General features: G+C 45.2%; 1 protein-coding gene across 3 annotated transcripts; it reads left to right on the top strand.

Annotated features, from left to right (window-relative positions):
* The first annotated feature begins 1424 nt into the window (after nt 1–1424).
* On the top strand, nt 1425–24183 carry ACTR5 (actin related protein 5). Of its 3 annotated transcripts, XM_036417757.2 has the most exons (10): nt 1426–2087; nt 3332–3561; nt 5712–5881; nt 7067–7284; nt 8378–8560; nt 14140–14256; nt 14927–15066; nt 15999–16131; nt 17309–17552; nt 23242–24029. In XM_036417757.2, the coding sequence occupies exons 1-10, from the start codon at nt 1461–1463 to the stop codon at nt 23352–23354; spliced, it is 2175 nt and encodes a 724-aa protein (XP_036273650.1). In that variant the 5' UTR covers nt 1426–1460; the 3' UTR covers nt 23355–24029. The 3 variants fall into 3 exon arrangements, with proteins under 3 accessions (XP_036273652.1, XP_036273650.1, XP_036273651.1); XM_036417759.2 differs by lacking the exon at nt 14140–14256 and having other exon boundaries at nt 1425–2087; nt 23242–24183; XM_036417758.2 differs by lacking the exon at nt 23242–24029 and having other exon boundaries at nt 1432–2087; nt 17309–17722.
* Nucleotides 24184–26301: the final 2118 nt, after the last annotated feature.

The following is a 26301-nucleotide window of genomic DNA, read 5'->3' as shown; positions in this document are numbered from 1 at the left end:
ACAACTACTCTAGGCTTCAGGATGCAGCAGTAAAGAAGACAGACAAGGTGTCGTTTGATCTTGACTGAGCTGTTTTCCCAAGACCAGATGAATCTAAGGGATGGAGGTCAAGTGTAAGGGGACGGAGCCTCAAGATCTCAGAGCTGTCTGAGTCCTTGTGAAACTCTTGAAGAGGCTGCTGACCTCCCAGACTTTTACCTGTTTCTCTGAGTCATTTCAGCGGATGTCTCAGCTGGAGCAAAGACCTTGTGCTGAGGGCTGTGTGGAGGACACTTGGAGTTCCAGAGCCTTGTAACCCCAAGCTTATGATCTATTTTCTTCTAGTCATTTCCACAGGCAGATTCTGTCTAGTGCTACATTGTGCAACAGAATAGTCACTAGATACATATGGTTATTGAAATGTAAATGTAAATAAAATAAAGTGAAAAACTCAGTCCCTCACCTGCATTACTCACATTTCAAGTGCTCAATAGCCACATGTGGTTAGTGGCTACTGCAGTAGACAATGCAGGTTGTAGAATATTTCCATCAAGGCAGGAAGTACCAGGTGGACAACTTTGATCTAGTGTATCTGTCATTTTTCTGCAGCAATAATGCTGCATAGAAACCTCAGAATTTCAGAATAAACTTTTCTTTTTTTTAAATATACTTTTTAATTGATTTTTTACAGAGAGGAAGGGAGAGAGATAGAGAGCTAGAAACGCCAATGAGAGAGAAACATCAACCAGTTGCCTCTTGCACACCCCCTACAGGGGATGTGCCCGCAAAGAAGGTACATGCCCTTGACCGGAATCGAACCCGGGACCTTTCAGTCCACAAACCGATGCTCTACCACTGAGCCAAACCGGTTTCGGCCAGAATAAACTTTTCTTGTTCATGGGTCTGTGGGGATGGCTCAGCTTTAGGTTGCATGGCAGCTGGACTTGGCTCCAGGCTGCAGTTTGCGTTCGAGTCCTATCCATGGGTCTTTCATCCTTTTTAGACTTCAGACATGCCCTTCTCGTGACTAACAGCAGCAGTGCAAGAAGGCAGTCTAAACTACACAAACACATTTAAGGACTTTTGTACCTTGGTTGCGGGCACATCCCCAGTGGGAGGTGTGCAGGAGGCAGCTGATCAATGTTTCTCTCTCACTGATGTTTCTGACTATCTTTTCTCTTCCTTTCTGTAAAAAATTTAAAATATATATATATTTTAATGTAATTGAACAATCAGTGACTCAGAGCTTGCAGTTCCTTGACTGAGAGGCTGAGGGCAACGTAACCACGTGGAGGCGGAACCAAGGGCTGTAGAAGGTGAGTTCCCCGGGGGAATGGGGCGTGGCCAGGCGAGAAGGCGGGGCCTCCCGGAGGCAGGAGGGGGCGGGGCTTGACGGCGCTGCGCACTGGGGCGCGACTGATTGGCCCAGAGTCCCGGCTGGAGCGAAGGGGCGTGGCGAGACCGGATAGTAAGACGAGGTTATGCAACCACGGGACTTAACCGCCAGGATGGTCGGGCCCCAGCGGTCCCGAGGGTGGCCTGGGCCGCGAGGCGCGAGCCGGGCGCAGAGGGCCGCCGGCCTCGGCGAGGAGGTGAGGCCCGGAAGTTCTTTAGGACCCGAGCCGCCCTGCGTGACGCGCCGGGGCGGGGCTTCGCGCCGTCGGGGCGGACGCTGCGGCGGAGGGCGGGGCCAGCGCGCGCGGCGCAAGATGGCGGCGTCCGGGGCCGCCGCGCCGGTGGGGAACGTGTTCCCGTTCCGGGACGCCCGCGCCACCCCAGACCCGGTGCTGGAGGCCGGCCCGGTGGCCCCAGGGCCGCTGCCGGTGCCGCTGGTGCTGGACAACGGGTCGTTCCAGGTCCGCGCCGGCTGGGCGTGCCCCGGGCCGGACGCGGGCCCGGAGCCGCGCCTGCAGTTCCGCGCCGTGTGCGCCCGCGGGCGGGGCGCGGCGCGGGGCGGGGCGGGCCCGCAGGTGGGCAACGCGCTGGGCAGCCTGGAGCCGCTGCGCTGGATGCTGCGCTCGCCCTTCGACCGCAACGTGCCGGTCAACCTGGAGCTGCAGGAGCTGCTGTTTGACTACTGCTTCCAGCACCTGGGGGTCTCCTCGCAGGTGAGCCTCGCGGAGGGCGGGCGGGGAGGGAGGTGGTAGGATGGAGCGGGAGGGATGAGGTCCTGTCCCCGCTCTCTCTGCCCTCAGAGAAAGAAGAGCCACTCCCGTGGCGCTGATCGTTACTGAATCATTCATTCATTTATTCGCTCCTTCAGCTACGAAGCGCCTAATGTGTGTGAGCCGTAGGCGCTTGGGATACAGCACGAACAGAACCGTACCCCTTTTCTCTTGGAGCATACATTTCGGGCATATTGCTCCTTTGTTAATAAGTTCACTTATTAACTAATGTGCACCGAGCACTTACTCTGTCAGGCACTTTTCTAGGCGTTTGGAATGCATCTGTGAAATGTAACACAAAACCTTATTCCCCGAAAATAAGACATTCTCCGAAAATAAGACCTAGCGCAACTTTGGGAGAAAAAAATTAATATAAGGCACTGTCTTATTTTCGGTGAAACAGGGTAGTATGGAAAGACATTCTAGTATGGAGAGACAGACGATAAGTAGAATTAAGTAGTAGATTTTATGGCATGGTAGAAGGAGAGGAGAGGGGTGAGGAAAAAGGTGATGTTGGAGTCGGGACTTGAAGAAGGTTATTGAGGGAGCAGGCCACGTGATATCTGAGGGGATAGTGGTACAGAGGGAGGAAACCACCAGTGGAAAGGCCCAGGGCAGAAGGATGCCCTGATCCTAACCGCAGGGCAGCCGGCGTGAGGGCGGGGCGGTAGTAAGTGGAGGGGACACATTACACACCCAGGCTTCTACCCAGTGAACTGGGGAGCCTTGGTGTGGAGCAGAGGAGGGACATGACTGACGTTCCCTAGCGGTCGCTGGAGCTGCTGTACGGGAAGTGGACTGGCATGGGTTACAGATAGAAATGGGGAGACCGGGGAGGAGGCTGCTGCAATCACCTGGGTGAGAGGTGATGGTGACTTCTCTGAAGGAGGCAGCAGGGAATGGGGGAGATGGGGTAAGAAGTGGTTGGGTTCTGGAGCTATTTTGAAGATAGAGCCGTTATGATTCACTGAGAATTTGGAAGGGGCTTGACTTCATATCCTTAAATTGACCCTGCGTTCCTATTTTCCAAAACCACTTCCCATAGAAATGAGAGGCATGTTTTACGTCTGCTTCTGATCAAGTTTTTGGTTGGAGACCAAAAGCAAATTCAGCATTTTCCTTTCTTTTGTGCTTTAAGAAGAGTATTCTCATATCACCCACCTCCTTGTTCTTTTGCTTCAAAGTAGGGCTGTGTGGATCACCCCGTCGTTCTGACAGAAGCGGTGTGCAACCCGCTGTATTCGCGACAGATGATGTCCGAGCTCCTTTTTGAGTGCTACAGGATTCCCAAGGTGGCCTACGGAATAGACAGCCTGTTCAGCTTCTACCACAACAAGCCAAAGACCTCCATCTCCAGCGGGCTCATCATTTCATCTGGGTACCAGTGCACACACATTTTACCCATCTTAGAAGGGAGGTAAGTGGCATCGACAGCATGTGAGTCCTCTTTGAGGAGCATTCGGGGAAACGTTGATGGGGTGCCTGCTTTAAAGGTGGAGTTGAAAGAGCAGGTACCAGACCGCGAACTGGCCTCCGGGCTTAGCTCTGACCTGTCTCACTTTGTGACTGTGGGTCAGTCACTTCACCTTCCATTCTTTGTGCCCTTGTGGAAGGAGTTGAGGTGGATGGTCTCTGAGGTCCAAATCCACAATTCTAGAATTTTGTAATTCTGATTTAGGTGAGATAGCTAACACAGTACCTGCAGGTACTAGGGGCTCAAAAAAAATGTTTGAATAGATGATTTGAATAAACTTAATTTAGACTATTTTTGTGTTCTGGAGTCACTTTCTTATTAAGAGAGCATGCATGATTTTTATTTAAAGCTCTTTAATCACCATAGTTTTGACCTTTTTCACATACAGTGCTTGGCACATCATAGAGGTACTTATTAAGTGTTTTTGAGTTGAATAAAAAGTGAGGGTAGTTTCTGTCATGTCTAAAATTGGTCCTCATTTTATAGCTGGGCTTTTGTTGTCTGATGAGAGACTAGGCCAGCATCATGCTCTCCTGAGATTTCTCATTGAGTAAAGGGGATGTACAAGAAAAGAGTCCTGGCTTTGTCCTCGCCTGTTTGGCTCAGTGTGGGCCTATGGACTGAAGGGTCCCGGGTTCGATTCTGGTCAAGGGCATATGTCTGGGGTGTGGTCTTGATCCCCAATAGGGGGTGTGCAGGAGGCAGATAATCAATGATTCTCATCATTGACGTTTCTATCTCTCTTTTCCTCTCCCTTCCTCTCTGAAATCAATAAAAATATATTAAGAAAATAAGTTACAGGTTTGGAGTTGAATGCCTGGTTTGTAGTCCGGCTAAGAATGAGGTACTTAGCCTCTTCACTTAGTTTCCTAACGTGTAAAACGGGAAAAATGGATTGCTCAGGGTTATCCTGAGGATGAAATGAGATAATGTAGATGATGGCATGTTATAAATTATAAAGCACTATGAACATTTAAGTTAAAACAAATGCTGTGGAATATATTGAGCCCTAGAGTAGGAATTTCTCTTAAAATTTTTACAAAAATTAACGAAGAAAAAAAGCAATTCTTAGACATTACCAAACACTTCAGTGCAGAGTTGTCTACATTATGTAAAGCAATATGCAGAAATTAATGATGATATTGTTACTTTTATCTTGTATTTAGAGAAAATTATTTTACCTGAAGGCTAAGGAATGATCAGATTGGAGTATATTCTGAGTATATGCCAGTTCTATGCTGGCATCTGCTGGTGAGGTGTGATAGAGCAGCGACATATCAATATAGAGCACTTCCTAGTGCTCTGTTACTCTCATGAAAAACACAAAGTAACTCTGGTTTTCTTTCCCTGCAGTTCATGGCAGTCTTAAGGAGTTACACTAAGCCAGTATACCTGGCGTTACTTAATGTGTGTCCATAGAAGTGGAGCGTTTGGGGAAGGGAGTCTCAAAAGTCCGGCTTATACTGGAGTTACCTGGGAAGCTTGTTAAAATGCAAATTCCCAGGCCATCCCGGAGCAAATGAGACCTGAGAATGGGCGCATTTAACATTTCCTCAGCTAATTCCAGGATACTTGGTTCCAGGACCACAGTCTGAGAAATGGATGGTGGGTCTGACTTCAGAGTACATGTCCTTCCCATTGAACTGGTTTCCTTCTGAAACGCTTGCCAGGAGTTTGATGGGCACATGTCTGTCTGGTGTGGACTAGGAAGTCTGCATTGGTTAAGAGGTTGGACCAAGGGAACTTGAAAGTCCCTTCCAACTAAGGTTTTATGTTCTCCTAGCTGGTCTGGTTCTTCCTCCTGCATTTACATTAAATTATCTTTTCTCCCCAACGGTGCTCCATATTCTCTTTCATGCTGTCAAGAATAAGTGCTGTTGCTCTGGCCGGTGTGGCTCAGTTGGTTGGATGTCATCACTTGCACTGAAAGGTTGCTGGTTGTATTCCCAGTCAGGGCACATGCCTGTGTTTCGGGCTCCATTCCTGGTAGGGGATATGTAGGAGGCAACTAAACGGTGTTTCTCTCCCTCCCTAAAAGTCAATAAACTATTCTTTAAAAAAAAAAAGTGTTGTTTTTCATTTCTTGGTTGTAGATTAGATGCTAAAAATTGCAAACGCATCAATCTGGGAGGAAGCCACGCAGCTGGCTACCTCCAGCGCCTCCTGCAGCTGAAGTATCCTGGGCACCTGGCAGCTATCACCCTCAGCCGCATGGAGGAGATCCTGCACGAGCACAGCTACATCGCCGAGGACTATGCAGAAGGTGAGGGAGCAGTGGGTGCTTGCAGCTTTTGGATGTTGGCTGGGGAGCGTTCCTTAAATTGTTTCCAGGATAACTCATTTGCTCATTTTTTTAACTCAGTACTTTTTAGCACCCCCTTTCCCTTTTGGTATTACTTCAACAAAATCTTTAGTTAACGGATAACTTACCCATGTAGGTTATTTTCAAAATTGTTTTGGCTATTCTAGTTTCTTGCCTTTCCATATAAATGTTAGGATCAACCTGTCCATCCATATTGACAAAGAAGTTCTGTTAGGATTTTATTTGAAAGTACATTAAATCTACAGATAAGATTGGATATAGGACAACAACATTCTAAATATAAATGCAGAAATAATATTAAGTCCATTGGAAAGAATTGACATTTTTTTATTATGTTGAATCTTCAGTATGTCTTTCCATTTATTTATATCTTTTTAAAAATATATTTTTATTGATTTTAGAGAGGAAGGGAGAGTGAGAAAGAGATCGAAATATCAGTGATGAAAAAGAATCATTGATCAGCTGCCTCCTGTATGTCCCCTACTGGGACCAAGCCCACAACTCTGACTGGGAATGGAACCATACCTTCTGGTTCAGAGGTCGATGCTCAACTACTGAATTTGCTGGTCGGGCTTTACTATACCTTCCTGTAGTTTTTTCAGTGATTGCTCTCTAGAGGGTACGATGAGCATACTTTACACAGTCTTCTTAGAGTCACTATTTTACCACTTCAAGTAGAATGTGGAATTGTTAGCATGTGAGAGGGTCCTTTCTCTTTCCTCCTTTGTGCTGGAGCTGTCTTATGTAATCATCCACAACATTGGGAACTCATCAGACAGCGTGTGGTTTTCACTTTTAATTGTCAAACATTTTGAACTCAAGAAGAGGTTTGTCTGTTACATTTAACCAGATTTTCATCATTTCCATTGCTTTTCATTCATTCCTGGTATTCCAGTTTTCCTTCTGGTATCATTTCAGTCTGAAGTCCTTTACTTAGCAATTATTTTAGAGGAAGTCTGTTGGCATTGTGTCCAGTTTTATGGCTGCATTTTATTGATTGGATAGTTCAGAGATTGTATGACTGTGCTCTTCATTTTACACAGACCTAGAATTCTGGTATTGTCTTTCTAATTTCTGTGCTAGTAGTGTTGCTGTTTCTTAACTTTTAAACTTATTTATTTGAAGAATTGCAGAAGTGGCGGTGCCCTGACTATTACGAAAACAATGTGCATAAAATGCAGCTCCCGTTCTCCAGCAAACTCCTCGGCAGCACTCTGACCGCCGAGGAGAAGCAGGAAAGGCGGCAGCAGCAGCTGCGGCGGCTGCAGGAGCTGAACGCCCGGCGGCGGGAGGAGAAGCTGCAGCTCGATCAGGAGCGGCTGGACAGGCTGCAGTACGTGCAGGTAACAGCAGGTCCCAGATGGGCCCCGGCCTTACTCAGCAGATGTTCCTCCTGTAGTTCTTCCTTACCCACAATGCATCGACTGAGTTGCCCTTGGGGTCATGAAGGAGTCTGGGATCATCAGTATAGAGCACATGTGTCAAACACAAGGCCCGCGGGCCAAATCCGTCCCGCCAGGCCTTGCAATGTGGCCCGCACCGCGCTGTCATCATTGCACTCCGCTGCGTTTCCATCACAATGACAGTTTATGACTGTTCAGTAAACCATTCGGCCCGCGATTTAGGCTGGATTTTAGATTTTGGCCCCTTCTCTGATTGAGTTCGACACCCCTAGTATAGAGGATGGTATAGCAGCAGGCATTTTTGAAATAACTGTGAACTCTGGCTTTGTTGATTTATGTCAGCCTTATAATCCCCTTTAGTTTACTTTTTAATTTCTTAATGTTAGTGTAGCACACACGCTGCAAAGTACACCAATCTGAAGTGTGTAGCTCATGCATTTTCACAACGTGAAACACACTGTGTGTCTGCCGTCCAGATCCAAAAGTAGAGCATTACCAGCACCCCAGCAGTCTCTTCTCCTGCCTACTCTTAGTAACCTTCCCACTTCTCCCACCCAAAAGAAGACAACTTTTCTTTTCTTTTTTTTAAAAATATATTTTTATTGATTTTTCACAGAGAGGAAGAGAGAGGGATAGAGAGTTAGAAACATCAATGAGAGAGAATCATTGATCAGCTGCCTCTTGCACACCCCCAACTGGGGATGTGCCTGCAACCAAGGTACATGCCCTTGACCGGAATCGAACCTGGGACCTTTCAGTCCACAGGCCAACGCTCTACCCACTGAGCCAAACCGGTTTCAATAACAATGTTTCTGATGTCTGTCACCGTAGGTTAGTTTTGCCTGGTCAGGTAGCCTGAAACCATGATGCCGTGGCAGCCTAGGGACAGCTGGGAGGACAGCTGTGGGGAACTTTGGGGGAGGTGTGGTTTGTGGTGGGGCGGGCTGAGGCACTCTAGGAGTCCTGTCCTGCTGAGGTTCTCTTTCCTTCCTGTCTGTGATTGCACTGATGACTTTGAGGATGATGGTTTCAGGAACTTCTAGAGGATGGCCAGATGGATCAATTTCACAAAGCTCTGATGGAGCTGAACATGGACTCCCCAGAAGAGCTGCAGTCCTACATACACAAGCTCAGTTCGGCTGTGGAGCAAGCTAAGCAGAAAATCCTCCAATCCGAAGTCGCCCTCGAGGTGGATGTGGTGGACAGCAAGCCTGAGGTACTGAGTGTTTTGGGGAGGGGGGTCATTTAGAGATAGCAGACCTTCCTGAGTGTGGGAGGAGTGTCTTGAGAAGGCTGATATGAAAGGGGCTGAGACCAGACTTGGGGGAAGAGAGCTGGTGTGGTGAGTGATGCCCACAGGTACACTGGCAGAGCAATGATAGCACTAACCTGCACTGACGTTCTGACCTGAGCAATTTCACCCTGTAGACTCTGGCTCTTCAGGGATGGGGAGGTGTGTGTGGAGAGTAGGAAGGACATTCACACATCACGTGTGTGGTACAGTCTTAAACCTGAACCTGCTCCTGTGATGGCTCTTTGGCAGTTAGTCATACATTCCCTTTAGCTTTCTTCATTGCTTTAGTAAGTATATTAGAGGCCTGATGCACGAAATTTGTGCAGAAGTAGGACTTCCTTCCCCTGGCTGCCGACACTGGCTTCCCTCTGGCACCGGGGATCTGGATTTCCTTCTGGCCACCAGCAGGCACCCCAGACCCGGGCTTCCCTCAGCCCTGGCTCTGTCCGAAGGTCGTCTGGAAGGATTCCAGTCTAATTAGAATGTTACGCTTTTATTATGGATTGTGGTTGATCTTTCACTTTCCTCCTTTCCATCTTGATGTTTTCTGAGGACAGGGATCATGCTTCATACATAGTGGATACATTTTTTACAGCCAATAATGGGCATGCTTGGTAAAATGTTTTTTGGTAAATTAAACATCAGCCTTTTGTTAGTTACTAAAAACTAAGTCTTGAATAAGCCTTTGATCTCCTCCCCCCCTCTACTTTTTGTTTCCGTGCCAGTGGACTATTAATAAGTGTTGATATGGCCACAGGGGCAGGGCTGAGGTAGGACCCTGGGTAACCCACATGCTGTGCCCTGTGTGGTGAAGGGGCTGCCGGCAGGTCACACCATAGCCAGAGGTCGCTGGTCGCCTCTCCTCTCTTTAGAGCTGGAAAAAAGTAAGTACTCATTGTTCCTGAATCTCTATAGAGTTTTAAACAGAGGAACTTGTGACACTTCGGGGGCAGAAGTAACCAGTCCTACTATATATTTTTAAAAAAATAATATTTCTTTAAATCTAAACCCTATACTTAGAAACAGTGCTGTAGGAAAATCCAGTTTGATGCTGTGTGTAATGTGGTGCTTACCAGAGACTTCAGAGCTTTTTGGCTCAGCATGAAAGTAGCTTTTCTCAGGGACCATCTCACAGCTGGGGGCTCCCTCAGTTCCTGCTTTCACCTCTCATTCTCTACCTCTCTGCCGGGCTGCTGACTGTACAAGGACAGCCCCTGATCCTGAGCATGCCCACTTGATAGAGCAGATCCTGAGTCAGGTGTCCTAGGTTCAGCTTATGGCTCACTGAGGTCTCGGCTAGAAGGCACCTTTCCTACCCTCTTACTTGCATACAGCATCCCTGATCAGCTTTGGTGGAACCAACTAGTTTGCTTCTCCCAGCTGTCAGGTCTGGGTTTCAGTTTGAGCTCTTGTTTACTGGGATCCTAAGTTGTCTTTGTTGTTTACTCAGCCATATTTAGTTTTTATTATGCTTAACATGTCACCAGCACATCAGCATCCTTACACCAGAAATGTGCTCTAAGCCAGCGGTCACCGACCAGTGGTCCGCGGACCGAGGTTGAAAAGTTGGTGACTGCTGCACTGAGCCACCGGCAGGTTTAAAAGGAAAACAAACAACTTTGAAGATGTGATTCCTGAGCAGTTGGGAAACTAATTTTTCCTTTCTTTGGTTCCCTTTTCTGCATTAGTTTCATGCCATGATTCAGCCACTCCTTCATTCAATCAGCAGATACGTGCTGGTTTCTACTTTGTTCCGTGATCAGGGGGTACATATTCAAATCTCTCTGGGCTTAGGAAGATTGAGAAATGTCAGACTTCAAAAGATTTCTCTGTATACAGCAATCTTGATTAATCTGTCCCCAGAGCTTCAATGGTCGGTAGGCATTTATTAAAGATGATTGTTAGTGACTAGAGTTTATTACTGTAATCTTCCTGGGATAAATTTGACCATGATTCTGGCTGGCCAGTTCTGCCTTCCAAAAAGTATGAATGGAGAGAATAGATTTATGCGGACCAAAGTTCATATTAAAATGCCATCCAAGCACTAATGGCTGAATTGGATTAATACAGCTAAATTTTTAAAAATATATTTTATTGATTTTATACAGAGAGGAAGGGAGAGAGATAGAGTTAGAAACATTGATGAGAGAGAGTCATCGACCAGCTGCCTCTTGCACACCCCCCACTGGGGATATGCCCGCAACCAAGGTACATGCCCTTGACCGGAATCGAACCCAGGACCTTTTAGTTCCCAAGCTGCCGCTCTATCCATTGAGCCAAAGCGGTTTCGGCTAATACAGGTAAATTTTTTAACTCAGTATTTTCTAAAATTCATTCTTACCTACAGACCAGTCCTTTCCTGCCCTTCTTATTGTGCAAGTACTCTTAGGAGGATGTTGTGAGGAGTAGGCTCTGTTAGCCTTGCTGATGAAGTATTTAAACCTGCAGGTGCTCACTTTCATGGTTTTAGAGCGCTGTCTTGGTTAGGAAACACAATGGGCCCAACATAGAAAGTTCCCTTGCCCAACCAGCCACCATCAGAGCTGGCCTCTGCTTGTTCCTGTGCTGTGCCAGGCACCCAGGTTGTTCCAGGCACCCTTGCTGCATCCTTCCTGCTGTGGTTTGGCAAACTGTCCTTCTGTTCGGTTTCAGAAAGAACAGTCATATTTGTATTTCTGAACACTACACAATGCACGTGAAGACCCTGGCAAGCCCTAGACAGAGAGACACCAGCCATGCTAGAGAGCTCTGTTCTCTTTCGGATGCTGTCTTCTGTGTAGAAATTATTAGCTTTGTTCTTCTGTGAATCACATGAATTGGGATAAGTGAAATATCTCTTTACCATTTTTAGTGAAGCTAACAAGTTATCTTATTTTTTAAGGTGCCATGCTTTTGAATATAGCTAGATGAAGATGAGTGATTATATTTTTGTGGTAGCTGAAGAAGCCTTTTGAAACCCAAACATCTCTATTCCAGGGAAAGGAGAGGGTATATCTTAGGTGCCAACCACTCAGAGCTAGGTGTGGCATGCCAGGGACTGGGGTTGTAGACGTGGTTAAGGTACAGTTCCTGCGGCTTGCTTGGCTCAGTGGTGAGCGTTGACCTATGAAACAGGAGGTCATGGTTTGATTCCTGGTTAGGGCACATGCCCGGGTTGTAGGCTCGATCCCTAGTGTGCAGGAGGCAGCCAATTAGTGATTCTTGCTCATCATTGATTTTTTTTTTTTAATCTTTCTCCCTCTCCCTTTCTCTCTGAAATCAATAAAAATAAAAAGGTATAATTCCTGCCCTTCTTGGTGCTTTAAAAAAAAAAAAAAAATTGAGCTGTAGAATCATACCGAGTAGACTGTAAAGAAGCTTGTCAGGTGTGGTAGGCGTGTGTGGGAGTGCAGGTGGAGTTCTAAGAAAAGACTGAGATATTTAAGCTGAGCCTGAAAGCTGATTTGGTTTCCTGAAGCAGCCATGAGGAGGGAAGGGCATTTCAGATGGAAAGAACCACATGGGCAGGGAGCATGGCCTGTTTGGCATGTGGAGTGGGAGATGAAGTGAGGAGGCCGGGGCTGGCTATAAAGGTCTTTACCAATCAATCTGGATATTATCTCTCATACAGACAAAGCCTTCAAAGCATGTTGAGCAAGGAAGTCATCTGATGAGATTTTTATTTTAGGATAATAATTGGAGGCAGTTAGGAAGATGGTTTAAGGAGAGGCAAGGCTGAAGGTGGAAAAGAGGGTAAAAATGTGTTGTAGTTGACTTGAAATTTGTCTTGGGGTTAGAGGGTGGAGGAGGAGACATTTAAATGTAGGATCTAGTGATCTTGGAGCCAGTTAGAAGCAGAGGTGACAGGAGTGGCAATGATTGATGATAATGGAACATGTGACATGTCCAGAACCAGCGCCGAGCTCTTCTGCAGCTATCACCTTGATTAATTCTTACTTTTCAACAAGTACTATCACCACCCCCATTTTACAAACAAGGAAAATGAGGCTTAGGGGAGTGAAGAAACACACCCACGGTTGCAGAGTTAGCGGTGTGCAGTTGAGGTTCAGAACAGCCATTGATTCCAGAGACACTGTGATCACACTGAAAGGCAGTGGTTAGAAGATAAAGCCTTCCAGGCTTAGGAAGATAATTAGTTGGGTTTTGAGTTTCTTATTTTTAAAGTTTTTGTGGGACATCATGAGTTATAGAATTTCAGCTTAAGGCGGAGCCCAGAATTTGGAGCTAAGAAGTTCTATTTTAGGCCAACTTTCCACCACTTACTGGTATACTGTGGTTATGGGCAAGCTATTAAGCCTCCTGAGCCTCAGTTTCCTCACCCATAAAGCGTAGGAATATCTGTGGTGAGGATTGTGCCAGGCAGCAGGTGTTTCTGCTCCTGAGTCAGATTCAGTGTTGGCAAGAGCAAGGTCCTTAGGTTCTCGCCTCCTTAAATTACCTATTTCTAAGCCAGTGCCTCTCATCCTGTTCTCTAGTCCCAGATGAAGAAATATTCCTTGTCCTTTCCAGGGTTTACCCTCCTCTCCCCTTAAATATGATAGATCATCTATATTGGTCAGGATTTAGAATGCATTGTCACCCCTCTCTGAGCCACATATGCCACATGACTGTGTGTGTGCGCGCGCGTGTGCTGGAGGGGCAGTTTAAATGCTAGTTTACATTGTAGTATATATGGGCAGGTCGAGTCTGCTCGAACCCTCCCAAGTCACCATCTCTTAAGGCAGTCCTTTCTGCAACAGCTGTCATTGTTAGAGCATTGTTCCATGGAATACAACAGGATATTTCTTCCTGTAATTCTGCCATTTGAGTCCAGGAGGTGAAACTCACCTGCCTTTCACGTGGCAGCACACGGGTGGCTGAAGATGTCATCCAGAACCACCCCACTCCCACCTAGCGCCTTTGGCCAGGTCAAATGTTCTAAATCCTCCATTGGGGACGGTACCAGCGTGTCAGGCCACCCAGGTTCACTGCTGAAGAGAAAAGCCTGTTCTACTGGGTTCCACAGACAGGAAGCATTCTCCCACCGGGAGCTTTCGGTCACATGACCAGCTCATCAGTATTGGCATGTAGATCTACTAATTACGAAGAGATTTACTTAATTTTGCTCGTGGTCTAAGACACTTTGTAAGACACCAGGTATTCACACACACACACACACACACCCTCCGAGTTCTGTATGTGGTGTGACTCCTGCAGGCAGCAGGGCTCCCACTGTGCCTCAGGTGTGTGGGGGCCCATCAGAAGGCTTCAGAGAGAAGGTAGGAGTTGAGGTTATATAAGTGGTGGGGGGAGGGGGACAAAGCAAAGCCATTCCTGGCTTTTCAGTCTTTTAATCCTTGTGTTCATGCATGTTCTATTTTAAAATACTTGAGAAATTTTTTCATACTTTTTTCATAGGTTAGGCCATTGGGAGATTTCACTCCTTCGGTGACCGTGAGCTAATAGAACTAAAGCTTGCTGAAGTTACAGGGCTTGTTGTGTTTTGTTTATTCTGTTCTTAGACCCCTGACCTAGAGCCTCTAGAGCCGACCCTGGAAGACGTGGAGAACATCAGTGATTCTGAGCCCTTGTTCTCAGAGGAAACGCCGGAAGTGGAGAAGCCCGTCGCCGCTGTCCAGGTCGGACCCCTGTGGCCTCGACCATGTTCATGTTTTGAAGCTGTGACATAAGTGACCGGGCTAGTCTAGTCTGCTCCTTTAGAGATATTTTTTAAAAATCCCAGTTGTATTTTCTAAAAAGGAGGGTTCTGATACTTAAAACATCCAAAGTCAGAGTTATCGATTGGGGTTCCATCATCAAGGTCCAGGAATCTGTGAGTAATAGTGTGTCTGGTGGAAACATTAGGATAAGTAATTGGGGACTTTATACCCGAAGACTAGCTTTAGTGGTTTAATTCAAATGTAAGCCAGTGTCATGCTTAATCCTCATTTGGGTCTACGTCTATGTCATAATAGCAGCCGGAGAGACTGACCTGGTCTGAGACACACCTGGGAGGAAGCGTTCCCAGCTGTTCAGGGACCAGGGTGCTGGAGACCTGGTCTTCCAGTCTCTCTGCTGCCACTCTCAACAGTCCCTCTCCCTGCTACTCAGGGGTCATTTCATTATGCAAATAGTAGCGGGAAAAGATTAGGAAATTGAACGTTCAAATCAAGAGAGTTGGGGAGGGGCTACTCAGGCATGAGCAAAGGACAGAAGCTGAATTGGAATAAACTGCAGTTTGAGGAAACTGGCAATGAGGATGTTTGTCATGTGGTCTAAAAATGTCTTCTAAACCTTGGGTTTTTAAAGCCCGTGTTTAACTTGGCAGCATATCACCAGCTGTTTGTTGGGACAGAAAGAATTCGGGCTCCGGAAATTATCTTCCAGCCGTCTCTCCTGGGCGAAGAGCAGGCTGGAGTAGCGGAGACCCTCCAGTACATTCTGGACAGGTAAGACTGAAACTTCTCTTTCTCCCCCGCCCCCCAAAAAAACCACTTCCTTGGCTTTGAATGGTAGATTTGATGGCGAGGCGTTGGAATTCTCTCTCACACTCTCCTTCTCATTGACTTGCTGAGCTCAGATAGTACTCGCTATCTCTTGCCAGGCCTTTAGGTTTGAGTAACGTGGTAATGTCGTGCACTGGCTGTCATTTAAACCTTCACATTGAAGACTAGTGATTGTAAATTACCCAGAAATGTGCAGAACTTTCTTTCCTCCTTGTAGACATTTATTTAGGAGTTTGCATTTCTATAAGAGCATGCTTTCCCTCCTCCTGTTTATACAGGCATTTTCCTGCGGTGTGAGTTTTCATAATTTAGTTTGGACAAGTTAAGGAGCATGACTTTTAGTGCTGTGGCTGCTGTTGGATAAACAGGAGGGGGGAAAGCTATTGCAGTTGCTTTGAATGGCTGTCAGCTTGGTCTAACGGTGGGAAAGTGGCCAAACATGTATATGATAAAACTGTTACTTAAAAAAAAAAAAAAAAATCGGAGGTAGAGAGATGGACTCTCAAAAGGGAGGTGAAACTTCTTGTGTGATGGGAATGTTCTTTATGTAGAGTGTGGTGATGCCAGTTGCTAAGTATATAATTTACCAGACTTACCCAAAATGTGTGTAAATAAAACCTCAGTAAAATTAGTTGTTAGAAAACGTGTTAGAAAGGCACAAAACTTCTAATCATACTAAAGAAGTGAATTGACCACTCAAAGTAAGGTTTTGACTAGATATTTAGCATTCTGTAAAGATGCAAATGAAACTTGGAAGTTCTTAAAGGTGTGCAGATGTTTTCGCCTTTGTACTGAGAGCTTACATTTCCACATGTACATTCTCTTCTGACATTCAAGTTCCCGGGGCCAAAGCAGAGGAATCCTCTCTCTCCTAGGTACCCAAAGGACATTCAGGAGGTGCTGGTTCAGAACGTTTTCCTCACTGGCGGGAACTTGATGTATCCTGGGCTAAAAGGTAGAATCGAGAAGGAACTATTGGCGATGAGACCCTTTCAGTCATCTTTTCAGGTACTGATTGATAATGTTGCCAGCTATTTCTTATGTGTGCATGTTGTTTTTTTTAAACATAATTTTTATTGATTTCAGAGAGGAGAGGGAGAGAGAGAGAGAGAAACATCAACAGTGAGAGATGTTTGATTGGCTGTCTCCTGCCACCTACTGGGGATCGAGCCTGCAATCCTGGCATGTGCCTTGGCTGGAATTGAACCTGGGATTCTTCACCCATAGGCAGAAGCTCTGTTCACTGAGCCTAACTAGCTGTTTTGAAAATGGTATTAATTATTTTTATTTTCTGATTGCAGAAGTGGTAAGTAAAGTGTAAATGAGAAAAATCCTAATATATAAAAAGCCAGTTGCCGTCACCACCAAAACAACCAGCTGTACCACTGAACACAGGCTGTGTGGAGCGACAAGGCTGGCAGGGAGGTTAGTGAGGGATGCCCAAACCACTGAACAGCAGGCTGCATGGGGCGACCAAGACGGCAGGTTGCCCCGTGCACGAATTTTGGGCACCAGGCCTCTAGTTACTTTATAATCTCATCACTGCTAACATTTTTGTGGCTTTCCTTCTGGTCTTCCATTTATGTTTAATTTTAAAAGCAGAATGAGAATCATGTTTTGTTTATTAAAAAAGGAAGGCATGCACATAGTAAAAAACAAAGGATACAGAAGACTGCATGGAGAATAAGTCATTCTCCTCACCTCCCTCTGATAATAAGCAGTGGAAACTGGGCATTGACAGCGGCATCTTCTCTGCTCTCCTTTTAGAGGCTCATTTGCCACCATTGGCCGGAGCTGCCTCGTATCAGCCTCCACTTCCCGCTGCTCCCCTCTGCTTACAGAGAGGGGATGCGGCCAGCTCAGCCTCCCTCTCCATTTGACAACTTGTGGTTAACATCCCTGGAGCAGGAGGAGGAGCAACTGGTCTCTCAGACCAGAGAGGCAGGTCTTATGTTCATAAGGTAGCTGACTGTGAGGTCAAGTCTGCTAGTGTTTGCATGCTTGTGTCACTTGGAGAGTCGGGGGCATTTCGGCTCAGCTGAGTTAGGAGGGTGCAGAGATAGAATCCATCGGGGCCTCCTGTGTATTTCTGGGGATGGAAAGAGGATATGGCTGGGCCTGTTGGACATTCACTCCTTGAGTCCTGATGGAGACGGCCTTCTGACGAATGTGCTCTGTGTTTCAGGTTCAGCTTGCTTCTAACCCTGTGCTGGACGCCTGGTATGGTGCTCGTGACTGGGCCTTGGACCACCTGGATGATGATGCCGTCTGGATCACCAGGAAAGAATATGAAGAGAAGGGAGGAGAGTACTTCAAGGAGCATTCTGCTTCCAACATCTACGTCCCCATCCACCTGCCAAAGCAGGCTTCACGCTCCTCAGAAGCCCAGGCGTCAGGCAAAGGCTCAGGGGCCAGTGGAGGCAGTGCTGGTGAGCAGGCATGACAGAAGGGCCCCTCTCGGACCTTGGGCCATGCTGGCTAGTGTGGCAGGACAGTGACTGCTAGATGTGTCTGGCTCAAGTCTACTGGGAACCTTGGGCTGCAAGATGGCTTTCTCCTGGGGAGAACATGGAGGGACACTGGGAGTTACCCTCTAGAATAGGGGTGTCGAACTCAATCAGAGAAGGGGCCAAAATCTAAAATCCAGCCTAAATCGCAGGCCGAATGGTTTACTGAACAGTCATAAACTGTCATTGTGATGGAAACGCAGCGGAGTGCAGTGATGACAGCGCGGTGCGGGCCACATTGCAAGGCCTGGCAGGACGGATTTGGCCCGCGGGCCTTGTGTTTGACACATGTGCTCTAGAACTTACCCTCCTCTGGGGGCTTTCGCCGTGAATAAACTTCCAGTGACCTGGCGTCTTTGTTGGAGCAGGTCGAGCTGTAGTGTCTGCTGCCTGCAGTAGTGAATGAAGACTGTGGAGGACAGAAATGCCCTTATCCTTACTGCATTTTAAATCCCTTTTTGTTTTAAAAAATGGTTAAAATTTATATGGTTAGTGTAGATATTTTTCTAGATTTATTCAGAAATTGTGTGAATGCCCAGAATTTGGAGGACTTCCACATACATGTAAAAAGATATTTATGTAAAAGAGTTCTCCACAAAACCTCAGGAGCTGTGAATGTTTCCCTTTTCCTATTACTTCCTCTTTCAAATGAGAGAAAAGGGCCCAAAGAGGGAAATGAAGTTGTACAGCGTAAGCCAATTAGGGGCCCGCTTGGTGCCCACTTCTGAATGTGCAGAAATGGGGTCTTGGTCCAGCTTTTGTTCAAACTTCTTTTGCTGGAAACTTTTTCCACCACATGAGACTTTCCTACATATTTTTAAAATGTTTGTCCCTGTGTGTTTTGGCTACTTAACATTTTCTGGCCTTTCTACAGAAAAGTGGACTAGAGAAGGTTATTCCTGCAGCCTTTTCAGTGTTGTCATACCTCATTCCCTGCACCCTTGTAGCTTCATCTTTGGACACATGACCCCGCTCCTTTACAGAGATTGGTAAGAGTTTTAACTCTCAAACACCAGTAATTGAGCCCAGAAGGCCCCTGAGATGCTAGAGTCCTGTCCCAGGGTCCATATATTTCATTCCCATAGAGCCTCTTGCTCTGATGTCTCTGATGAGGTCACTTCTGCACATGTTTGCTCGATGGTTGACCAAGGTCGAGCACCTGAAACTCCACTCTTAGGGGCCTAGCAACTGAAGACCAGGAGCGGGCAGTGGTGATTGTGGAGAAGGAAGAAAACTTGGGCCGACTCAAGATCTCCCACATGTTGCCAGTGAACCACTGGCCGTCCATGCTTGGGCCCATGGACTGATGAGCCGGTGATAGCCATGAGCTGCTAAGAAAGGATAGATGCGAAGAAGGCAAAGGCAGCCTCCATGTGAGAGGTTTTCCTGTCACATTTCCAGGGCTCGATCCCTAGTGTGGGGCTCGCAGGAGGCAGCCCATTAATGATTAATTGCTTTTTGGTCTGGAGCCTTTTCCCCATAGTCAGCAGTTTAAACAGCCTGAACAGCAGTGGTGAATGGTCAAGACGGCCATGGAGGTCAAGCTGCCCTGAAGGGGAAGGTCCCTCAGTGGGCAGGTAAGCGGGGACATTTTAGTCAAACAGGTGTTTGTCCTGTTTAGGGTTCATGTCGACTCAGGGAATTGAAGTCAGGGCAGCTCTCAAGGGTGGCCTCTTTAGAGGATCAGGGCTCCCTTCTCTGGCTAAAATGTGGTAGGGATATCCCCTAACTGCCCACTTATATAGAGAGTGAAGAGAAAGGAGGCGTGGAGGGGGAGAGAGACACATCAGTTGGGTGCCTCCCATTTGCACTCTGACTGGGGCTAGAGATTGAGCCTGCACTCGAGGTGCATGTCCTTGATAAGAAATCAAACCTGAAACCCTTCAGTCTATAAGCCTTTGTTCTAACCACTAAACCAAACCAGCCAGGGCTAAATTGTTTTTATGTAGCAAGTATATCATTGTTATCAAAATCTGATAGATTGCACACACACACAAAACCATAGATTAATTTCAAACTTAAAAATATTAATGAGCCGGGACCGGTTTGGCTCAGTGGATAGAGCGTTGGCTTGGGGACTGAAGGGTCCCGGGTTCGATTCCGGTCAAGGGCATGTACCTTGGTTGCGGGCATATCCCCAGTAGGGGGTGTGCAAGAGGCAGCTGATCGATGACTCTCATCGATGTTTCTAACTATCTCCCTTCCTCTCTGTATAAAATCAATAAAAAATATATTAAAAAAATATTAATGAAGTAAACAAGTAAATTATTTTTCAAAATACATTTTATTGATTCTTCACAGAGAGGAAGGGAGAGGGATAGAAAGCTAGAAACATTGAGAGAAACATCTACCAGCTGCCACCTGCATGCTCCCCACGGGGGATGCGCCCGCAACCAATGTACATGCCCCTGACCAGAATCGAACCCGGGGACCCTCCAGTCCGCAGACCGACACTCTATCCACTGAGCCAAACTGGTTTTGGTCACAAGTAGATTATTTACAAAGAGACTCTGCCAGCACATTAAAAAATAATGCATACATGGTGATTAAGTGGGTTTTATTCCAGGAATGCAAGTGTAATTGTCAAATACCAAGAATCTCAGAGGCTTAACACAAAGTTTATTTCTTATGCTGCATGTCCAGTGAATGTCAGCAAATGAGTGGTGTGTGGGTGTGGGGAATGCATTGTTCCACACAATCACTGCACACCATCCTGCGATCCTGCCATCTCAACACAAAGCAAGGAAACCAAACAGCAAGAGCCAAGTCTTGGCTCTGAAATGTGTCTACCCAGGAGTGACATACATCACGCCTACTCACCTTCGCTGGCCAAAGTAAATCATTTAGCCATGTGTAACTTCTCAGTATTCCATTTTACCCCCTCTGTGTTTCGGTGGTTGCCTTATAGATTACAATATGATTCCTTAACTTATTACCATCTGCCTGGGATGAATTCTTACCCTTCAAACACAGTGTAAGCATGTTACCACAACCTCATTTCCCACTTTGGCAATTTGTTATTGGTGTCACATGTTTTACTATTACTTAGTTTATAAACCCCATACATAATACATTGTGGTGGGTTTGTTGTTGTTGTTTAATAAATATATATTTTTTTACTTTAGAGAGGGAGAGATAGAAATATCTATAAGAGAGAATCATTGCTTGGCTGCCACCTGCACACCCCCTATTGGGGATCAAGCCTGCAACCTGGGCATGTGCCCTTAATCGGTATTGAACCCAGGACCCTCATTCCACAAGCTGATGCTCTATCCACTGAGCCAAACCAGCTAGGGCCATAATACATTGTTATCATTAGTCAACCGTCTTCTGGAGAAATATAAAAATGCGATCTTTTGTATTTACCTGTACATTCACTTTCTGGCACAGAAAAGTGGGGGCAGGAGAACACTTCCTTGGCACTAGTCTCAGCTGAAAGAATTAAGCATTCTTAGGAATGCTTAATAGGATGGCTTCTCCTGGCCTGGGCCTAGCTAGACGGTCTCTTGGAAATGTTCCAGAAGAAATGAAGTGGGATTCTCTTGGCAGTCATTCCTTAACCTGGACAAGAATGAGGAGCTGATTTCAGCTTCTCGGCACTTTCCTGTCACACTTGTTCTGCATGACATTTTGATAAAACACCTGGCTGGGAGTGGGCATAGCTTATCCTGCCAGCCCTTAACTAGCCTGGGCAACCATCTGGAGACTGCATGGGAGTTGGGTTAATGGTGTCAACTGAATGTAAATGAATCAGGAGGCTTTGCCAAAATTGAAAATGACAAAGTTTTATTCAAGGGTCTTAGGGTTTACAAATTGGAAATACTATCAGGTAAGCACTCAGAGTGTTAGAAGGAGAGAGAGAGAGAGAGAGAGAGCGAGCGCGAGCGCGCGCGGAAGAGGAGAAAGGTTGAGAGTTCTTGTAGTAAAAATTACATCTTTGAAAAGAATTCGTATTGCATTCTGAATCTCTGAATCTCTGGATTGGTCTGAGATGGTAATCTTCCAGATGTCTGGTGGTTTGGACACATGAACATTCTTTCCTTAGTTCTTTATTTTTATTTTTTTAAAGATTTTTTTTTTTTTTTTAATTTCAGAGAAAGAGAGATAGAAACCTCAGTGATGAGAGAGAATCATTGGTGAGCTGTCTCCTGTACACTCTACACTGGAGATCGAGTCTGAAACCTGCGTATGTACCCTGACAGGGAATCAAACCATGACTTTCTGGTTCATAGTTTGACACTCAACCACTCAGCAACACGGGCCAGGCTAAATAACAAAATCAGTATGAGCACATGATGTATCTTCTCTCTGAAAGTATTATTTTCTTAGCTGAAATACAATCTAAAAATAACAGACAACTCTGTATCCCAGAAACATGCCTACTGTGGCTTCTCAAGTTCCTTTCTTATCAAAAGGAACCAGGGCTCCTTGGAGAAATAACTGATTCCAGTTCTGAGGCAGGAGACATAGAAGATGAGCCTGGAATATCTTGTTGCCTTAGAAAGCAAGGGAAGTATGAAAGACTCATGAAGACTCTTGGGACTGCATCTCAGGAGCCAACTTGTAGTGGCCAGGGAATGGGACAATTTAGCGTCAGAAAGAATAAAAATGAACCGATAAAATATCAACTCTTAAAATCCATGACTTCATCATCGGTTACCTCTGGAGAAACCAGGCCATACTTTTGAAAACTGATAAAGAGGAAGAAGCAGGCATTGATCCTGCCTTTCCTGAACCAACTGTGCCCCAGGGTAACCAAATAAATGATAAGGGAAGTTTTCTTTGTAGGGGATTTCCAGCTAATCCATGAAGAGAAACGATAGGATTCCACCATTATCAAACTCCTGATAACAGCAAGGGACAAGGATCTTCCACAACATCTAAACACCATTTGGTGAAGAGTTGATGGGATCATTATAATGAACGGATAGCATGTTCCTTCTGGTGTGATAACAATATGACATATTGAACATCATCCATAAAATATTTTTTTACACTTACGTAAAGGAATGCATATGTATACTTGATTTCAGAGAGGAAGGGAGGAGAGAGAAACATCAATGATAAGAGATAATCATTAATTGATTGCCTTCTGCATGCCCCACACTAGGGATTGAACCCAAAACCCGGGCATGTGTCCTGACCAGGAATCAAACCCCAACCTCCTGGTTCATAGGACAACACTCAATCACTGAGCCATGCCAGCGGGGCCATCCATGAAGTATTGTTACAAAATAATTTAACCTGAATCTGATCAAGCCCTCAGATTTAACTGCCAGTTCACTGGAACTGCTAGGACAAAAAAACATTGTATGTTAGGGTTCTATCAGGAAGCAGAGGGTGGACTCAGATGAGCACCATTAGAAGAGGGGATATTTACCAAGGGAAGGCAGAGTGTGGTGAGTAGTGCAGGGTCCTGGGATGAGCAGCAGAGAAGCCTTTTCCAGTAGGAGGGAGAGATTACCAGAACCTGGAAGGGGAGAAAGTTGGGTAGAGCAGCTGTCTTGAGAGAAATTGTCCCCTTCAGTCATGAAGCACAGACAAAGCAGGGAGGAAGCCAGGGAGATACAGTGTGACCTCATTCTCCCTCCCTCCCTCCCATTCCTACCAGAGCTCCCTATTGGCCAAGCCCAACGAAAGCCAGAGAGCCTGGCTGATATTGTCCCCCCAGGTCAGTCTCCTGGGGGCAGAGACCAGAGTGGAGAAGGCTGGAAGGGGACCTGAATGGAGCAAATGAGTGAAATCTGTCACCAGCATGACAGACAATGCCATGAGGATGCAAATCAGCAAAATCCAGAATGCAGAAAGTTCTCCTGGACTAACAACCTTCTTTTCTCCTTCCCTCCATCAAATAAATCGCCAAGAGGAAAGAAAGAGGCAGGGGAAGCTATAAATTAAACAACGTTTTTTTCTTCCCTAGCAAATAAATTGCAAGAGGAATAAAAAGAAGGGGAGGGCTATAAATTATAAGACATTTCAAACAACACAAAGTATAGATCTTCTTTGGACCTGATTCTAATAAGTCACTGTTAAAAAAAAAAAAAACTTCTGAAAAAACCAGGGAAATTTGAGCACAGTTTGGATATTTGAGTATATGAAAGAATTATTGATGGGTTTTTATTTGTAGAAGTAATGTGCTATGGAGCGAAGAGAGAGAGGGGGAGGGGAAGAGAATGAATGAATGAATGAATGAGAATACGTATAGAGATACATTCAAAAGTGTCTGGGATTTACTCCAAAATAATCAAGTGGGATACAAGGGAGTTGGAGGGGGCATGTATGAAATAAGAATTGCTTGACTGACCGGTGTGGCTCAGGGGTTGAGCTCCAACCTATGAACCAAGAGGTCATGGTCAGGGCACACTGCAGGCTCGATCTCCAGTAGGGAGTGTGCAGAGGGCAGCCAATCTATGATTCTCTCTCATCATTTACATTTCTATGTCTCTCTCCCTCTCTGAGATCAATAAAAAAAAATTTTTTTTTTAAAGAAACAAGAATGGCCATGAGTTCATTATCAGGAATATGGGGATAGCTACATAGGGTGCATTATCTTTCTCTCTCTACTTTTGTATGTGTTTGAAGTTTTCCATTAAAAATATCAAAAAGTATCAGTACTCATACTTTCCTTGTTCTGCTTGTCCTATAGCAATATGTTTTGGATATCATTTAAATACCACTGCATATGGAGCTGCTTCTCCGGAATCTTTCAAAAGTGTTTGTGCTTGTATGTCTGTCACAAACATTATAGACAACACCATGAGGATGCAGTCAGCATATGCATGCAATGTACTTTTTACGCAAATGGTAGCACACACTACACCAGTGGTCACCAGTCTTTGGACCTCATGGGCCACCGGTTGGTGACCACTGCTCCAGACATTTGCACATAATATATCTTGTACATAATATATCTTGGAGATCACACCACATTGATACAAAGAGAGCTTTCACATTATTTTCCCTTTTTTAAAAAAATAATACATTTTTACTGGTTTTAGAGGGAGAGGAAGAGAAAGGGAGAATCATTGATTGGCTGCCTCCTGCATCCCCCCTACTGGGGATCAAGCCTGCAACCTGGGCATATGCCCTGACCAGGAATCAAACTGGGGACCTTTAGCTGCATGAGACAATACTCAGCCAACTGAGCCACACTGGCCAGGGCTGTTTTTTATATTATGTTTAATGGGTAATGCATGGGGGAAGGGGATTGGGGGCATGGAGAGAATCCTATGTTTTCTTCCCATATATTTAGTTACTTTAAACCTTTTTATGTAAAATGTAACATAACATGGCATAAAATATAAAGATATGACCTAATAACTTGTAAAATGAGCACCTGCATAATCATAATGGTCAAGAGACAGAACATTGCTACCCCCACAAAAGCCCCCAGTATGGTCTTTCCTGATCAAAATCTGCTCCTTTCCCCTCGTTGGAAACCACTCTGTGGACTTCTGTAGTATTCGTTTCTGTGCCTTTTATAGTTTTGCCACCTAATTATGCATTCCTAAGCACTGTCTTTAGTATTCATCCATGTTGCAGGTAGCCGTGATTCATTCTCAGTGCTCGGTATTGTATGTATGTGCCACGATTCGTTTATCCAGGTGGAATTTATCTTGCCTTAGGTTTGTGGGAGGCCTCCAGTTGATTTTCTTTTCAGACGACCAGCAAATTGCGCTAACAATATTTGCTGAGCAATCCATCTTTTATCCGCTGATTTAGATGCCACTTTTATTGTTTATTAAATAACCTTATATATTTTGGTCTACTTCCAGACTCACTCATCTGCTCCATTCATCTCTGTCTATTCCTGAGTTCATAATGAATTACTAATCTGACTTTGTAATATACTTTAAGAGGTGGCAGAGTTTGTCTCCCTAGATTTCTCTCTCTTTTTTTCTCCCTGGGACTTTTCTTGAAGTCAGTTAAGTTCCAAGATAACCTTGTTAGAATATTTATTTGCATCCCATTGAAAGCATAGATTAGGAGATGAAAGATGGCATCTTTCCTTTATTGAGTCTTCTAGTCAAAAATGGGAATGAGCCTTTTTCCTTTACATAGGTCCTTGTGCCACAGAATTGACTTCAACAGTTTTATTCATATGTCTCCTGCACATTTTTTTGGTGAAGTAACTCATTCATTTAAACATTTGAATAGTATTCCAATAGTTTTCTGCCATGATTTATTTAATTATTCCACTTTTGAATGGCATTTGAATAAATATGTTTCTAAATTTATCCTATTACAAGTAGTGACTGGTCCACAAAGATCCTGACTTATCCCTGCTACAAATATGCACAGATTGCGTTTTCTTAAAGATGGCCAAACGAATATCTCCAATCCCACATTTCTGATAATGTGACTATTATGGACTGACTTGTTGCTGCCACCTGGTGGCCAATAGAAACAATGCAAGACCGGCTGTTCTCTCTTTTTTTAGAGAAGCTTATTCTCATTCATTCTTTCTACAAACATTCACAATCCCTGATGGTGGGGTGGGGGTCAAATGTACCTAAAAAAGAAAGCATATTCTAATGTTACAGTTTTTGTATACTTTCATCTATGGTCATGGCACATCACTTAGAAGAGAACAATCTCCTATGCTTTCTTCCAAAAATCAAAATTCTATAAAAATGGAGAGATTTTTCATTAGTTTACAAAAGCTGACTCA

The sequence above is a fragment of the Pipistrellus kuhlii genome, unplaced genomic scaffold, assembly GCF_014108245.1.
Source record: "Pipistrellus kuhlii isolate mPipKuh1 unplaced genomic scaffold, mPipKuh1.p scaffold_m20_p_6, whole genome shotgun sequence".
NCBI classification, from domain to species: domain Eukaryota; kingdom Metazoa; phylum Chordata; class Mammalia; order Chiroptera; family Vespertilionidae; genus Pipistrellus; species Pipistrellus kuhlii.
Note: the sequence above shows the minus strand (reverse complement) of the source record. Positions and strands in the feature narration are given on the sequence as shown.

What these genes read in the sequence shown, in the direction of transcription:
- ACTR5 (XM_036417757.2), top strand. Translation starts at nt 1,461, where the DNA reads ATGCAACCACGGGACTTAACCGCCAGGATGGTCGGGCCCCAGCGGTCC. An exon ending in TGGTGGACAGCAAGCCTGAG is followed by an intron (nt 8,561 to 14,139) that starts GTACTGAGTGTT and finishes TTCTGTTCTTAG; the next exon opens with ACCCCTGACCTAGAGCCTCT. An exon ending in CTCCAGTACATTCTGGACAG is followed by an intron (nt 15,067 to 15,998) that starts GTAAGACTGAAA and finishes TCTCTCTCCTAG; the next exon opens with GTACCCAAAGGACATTCAGG.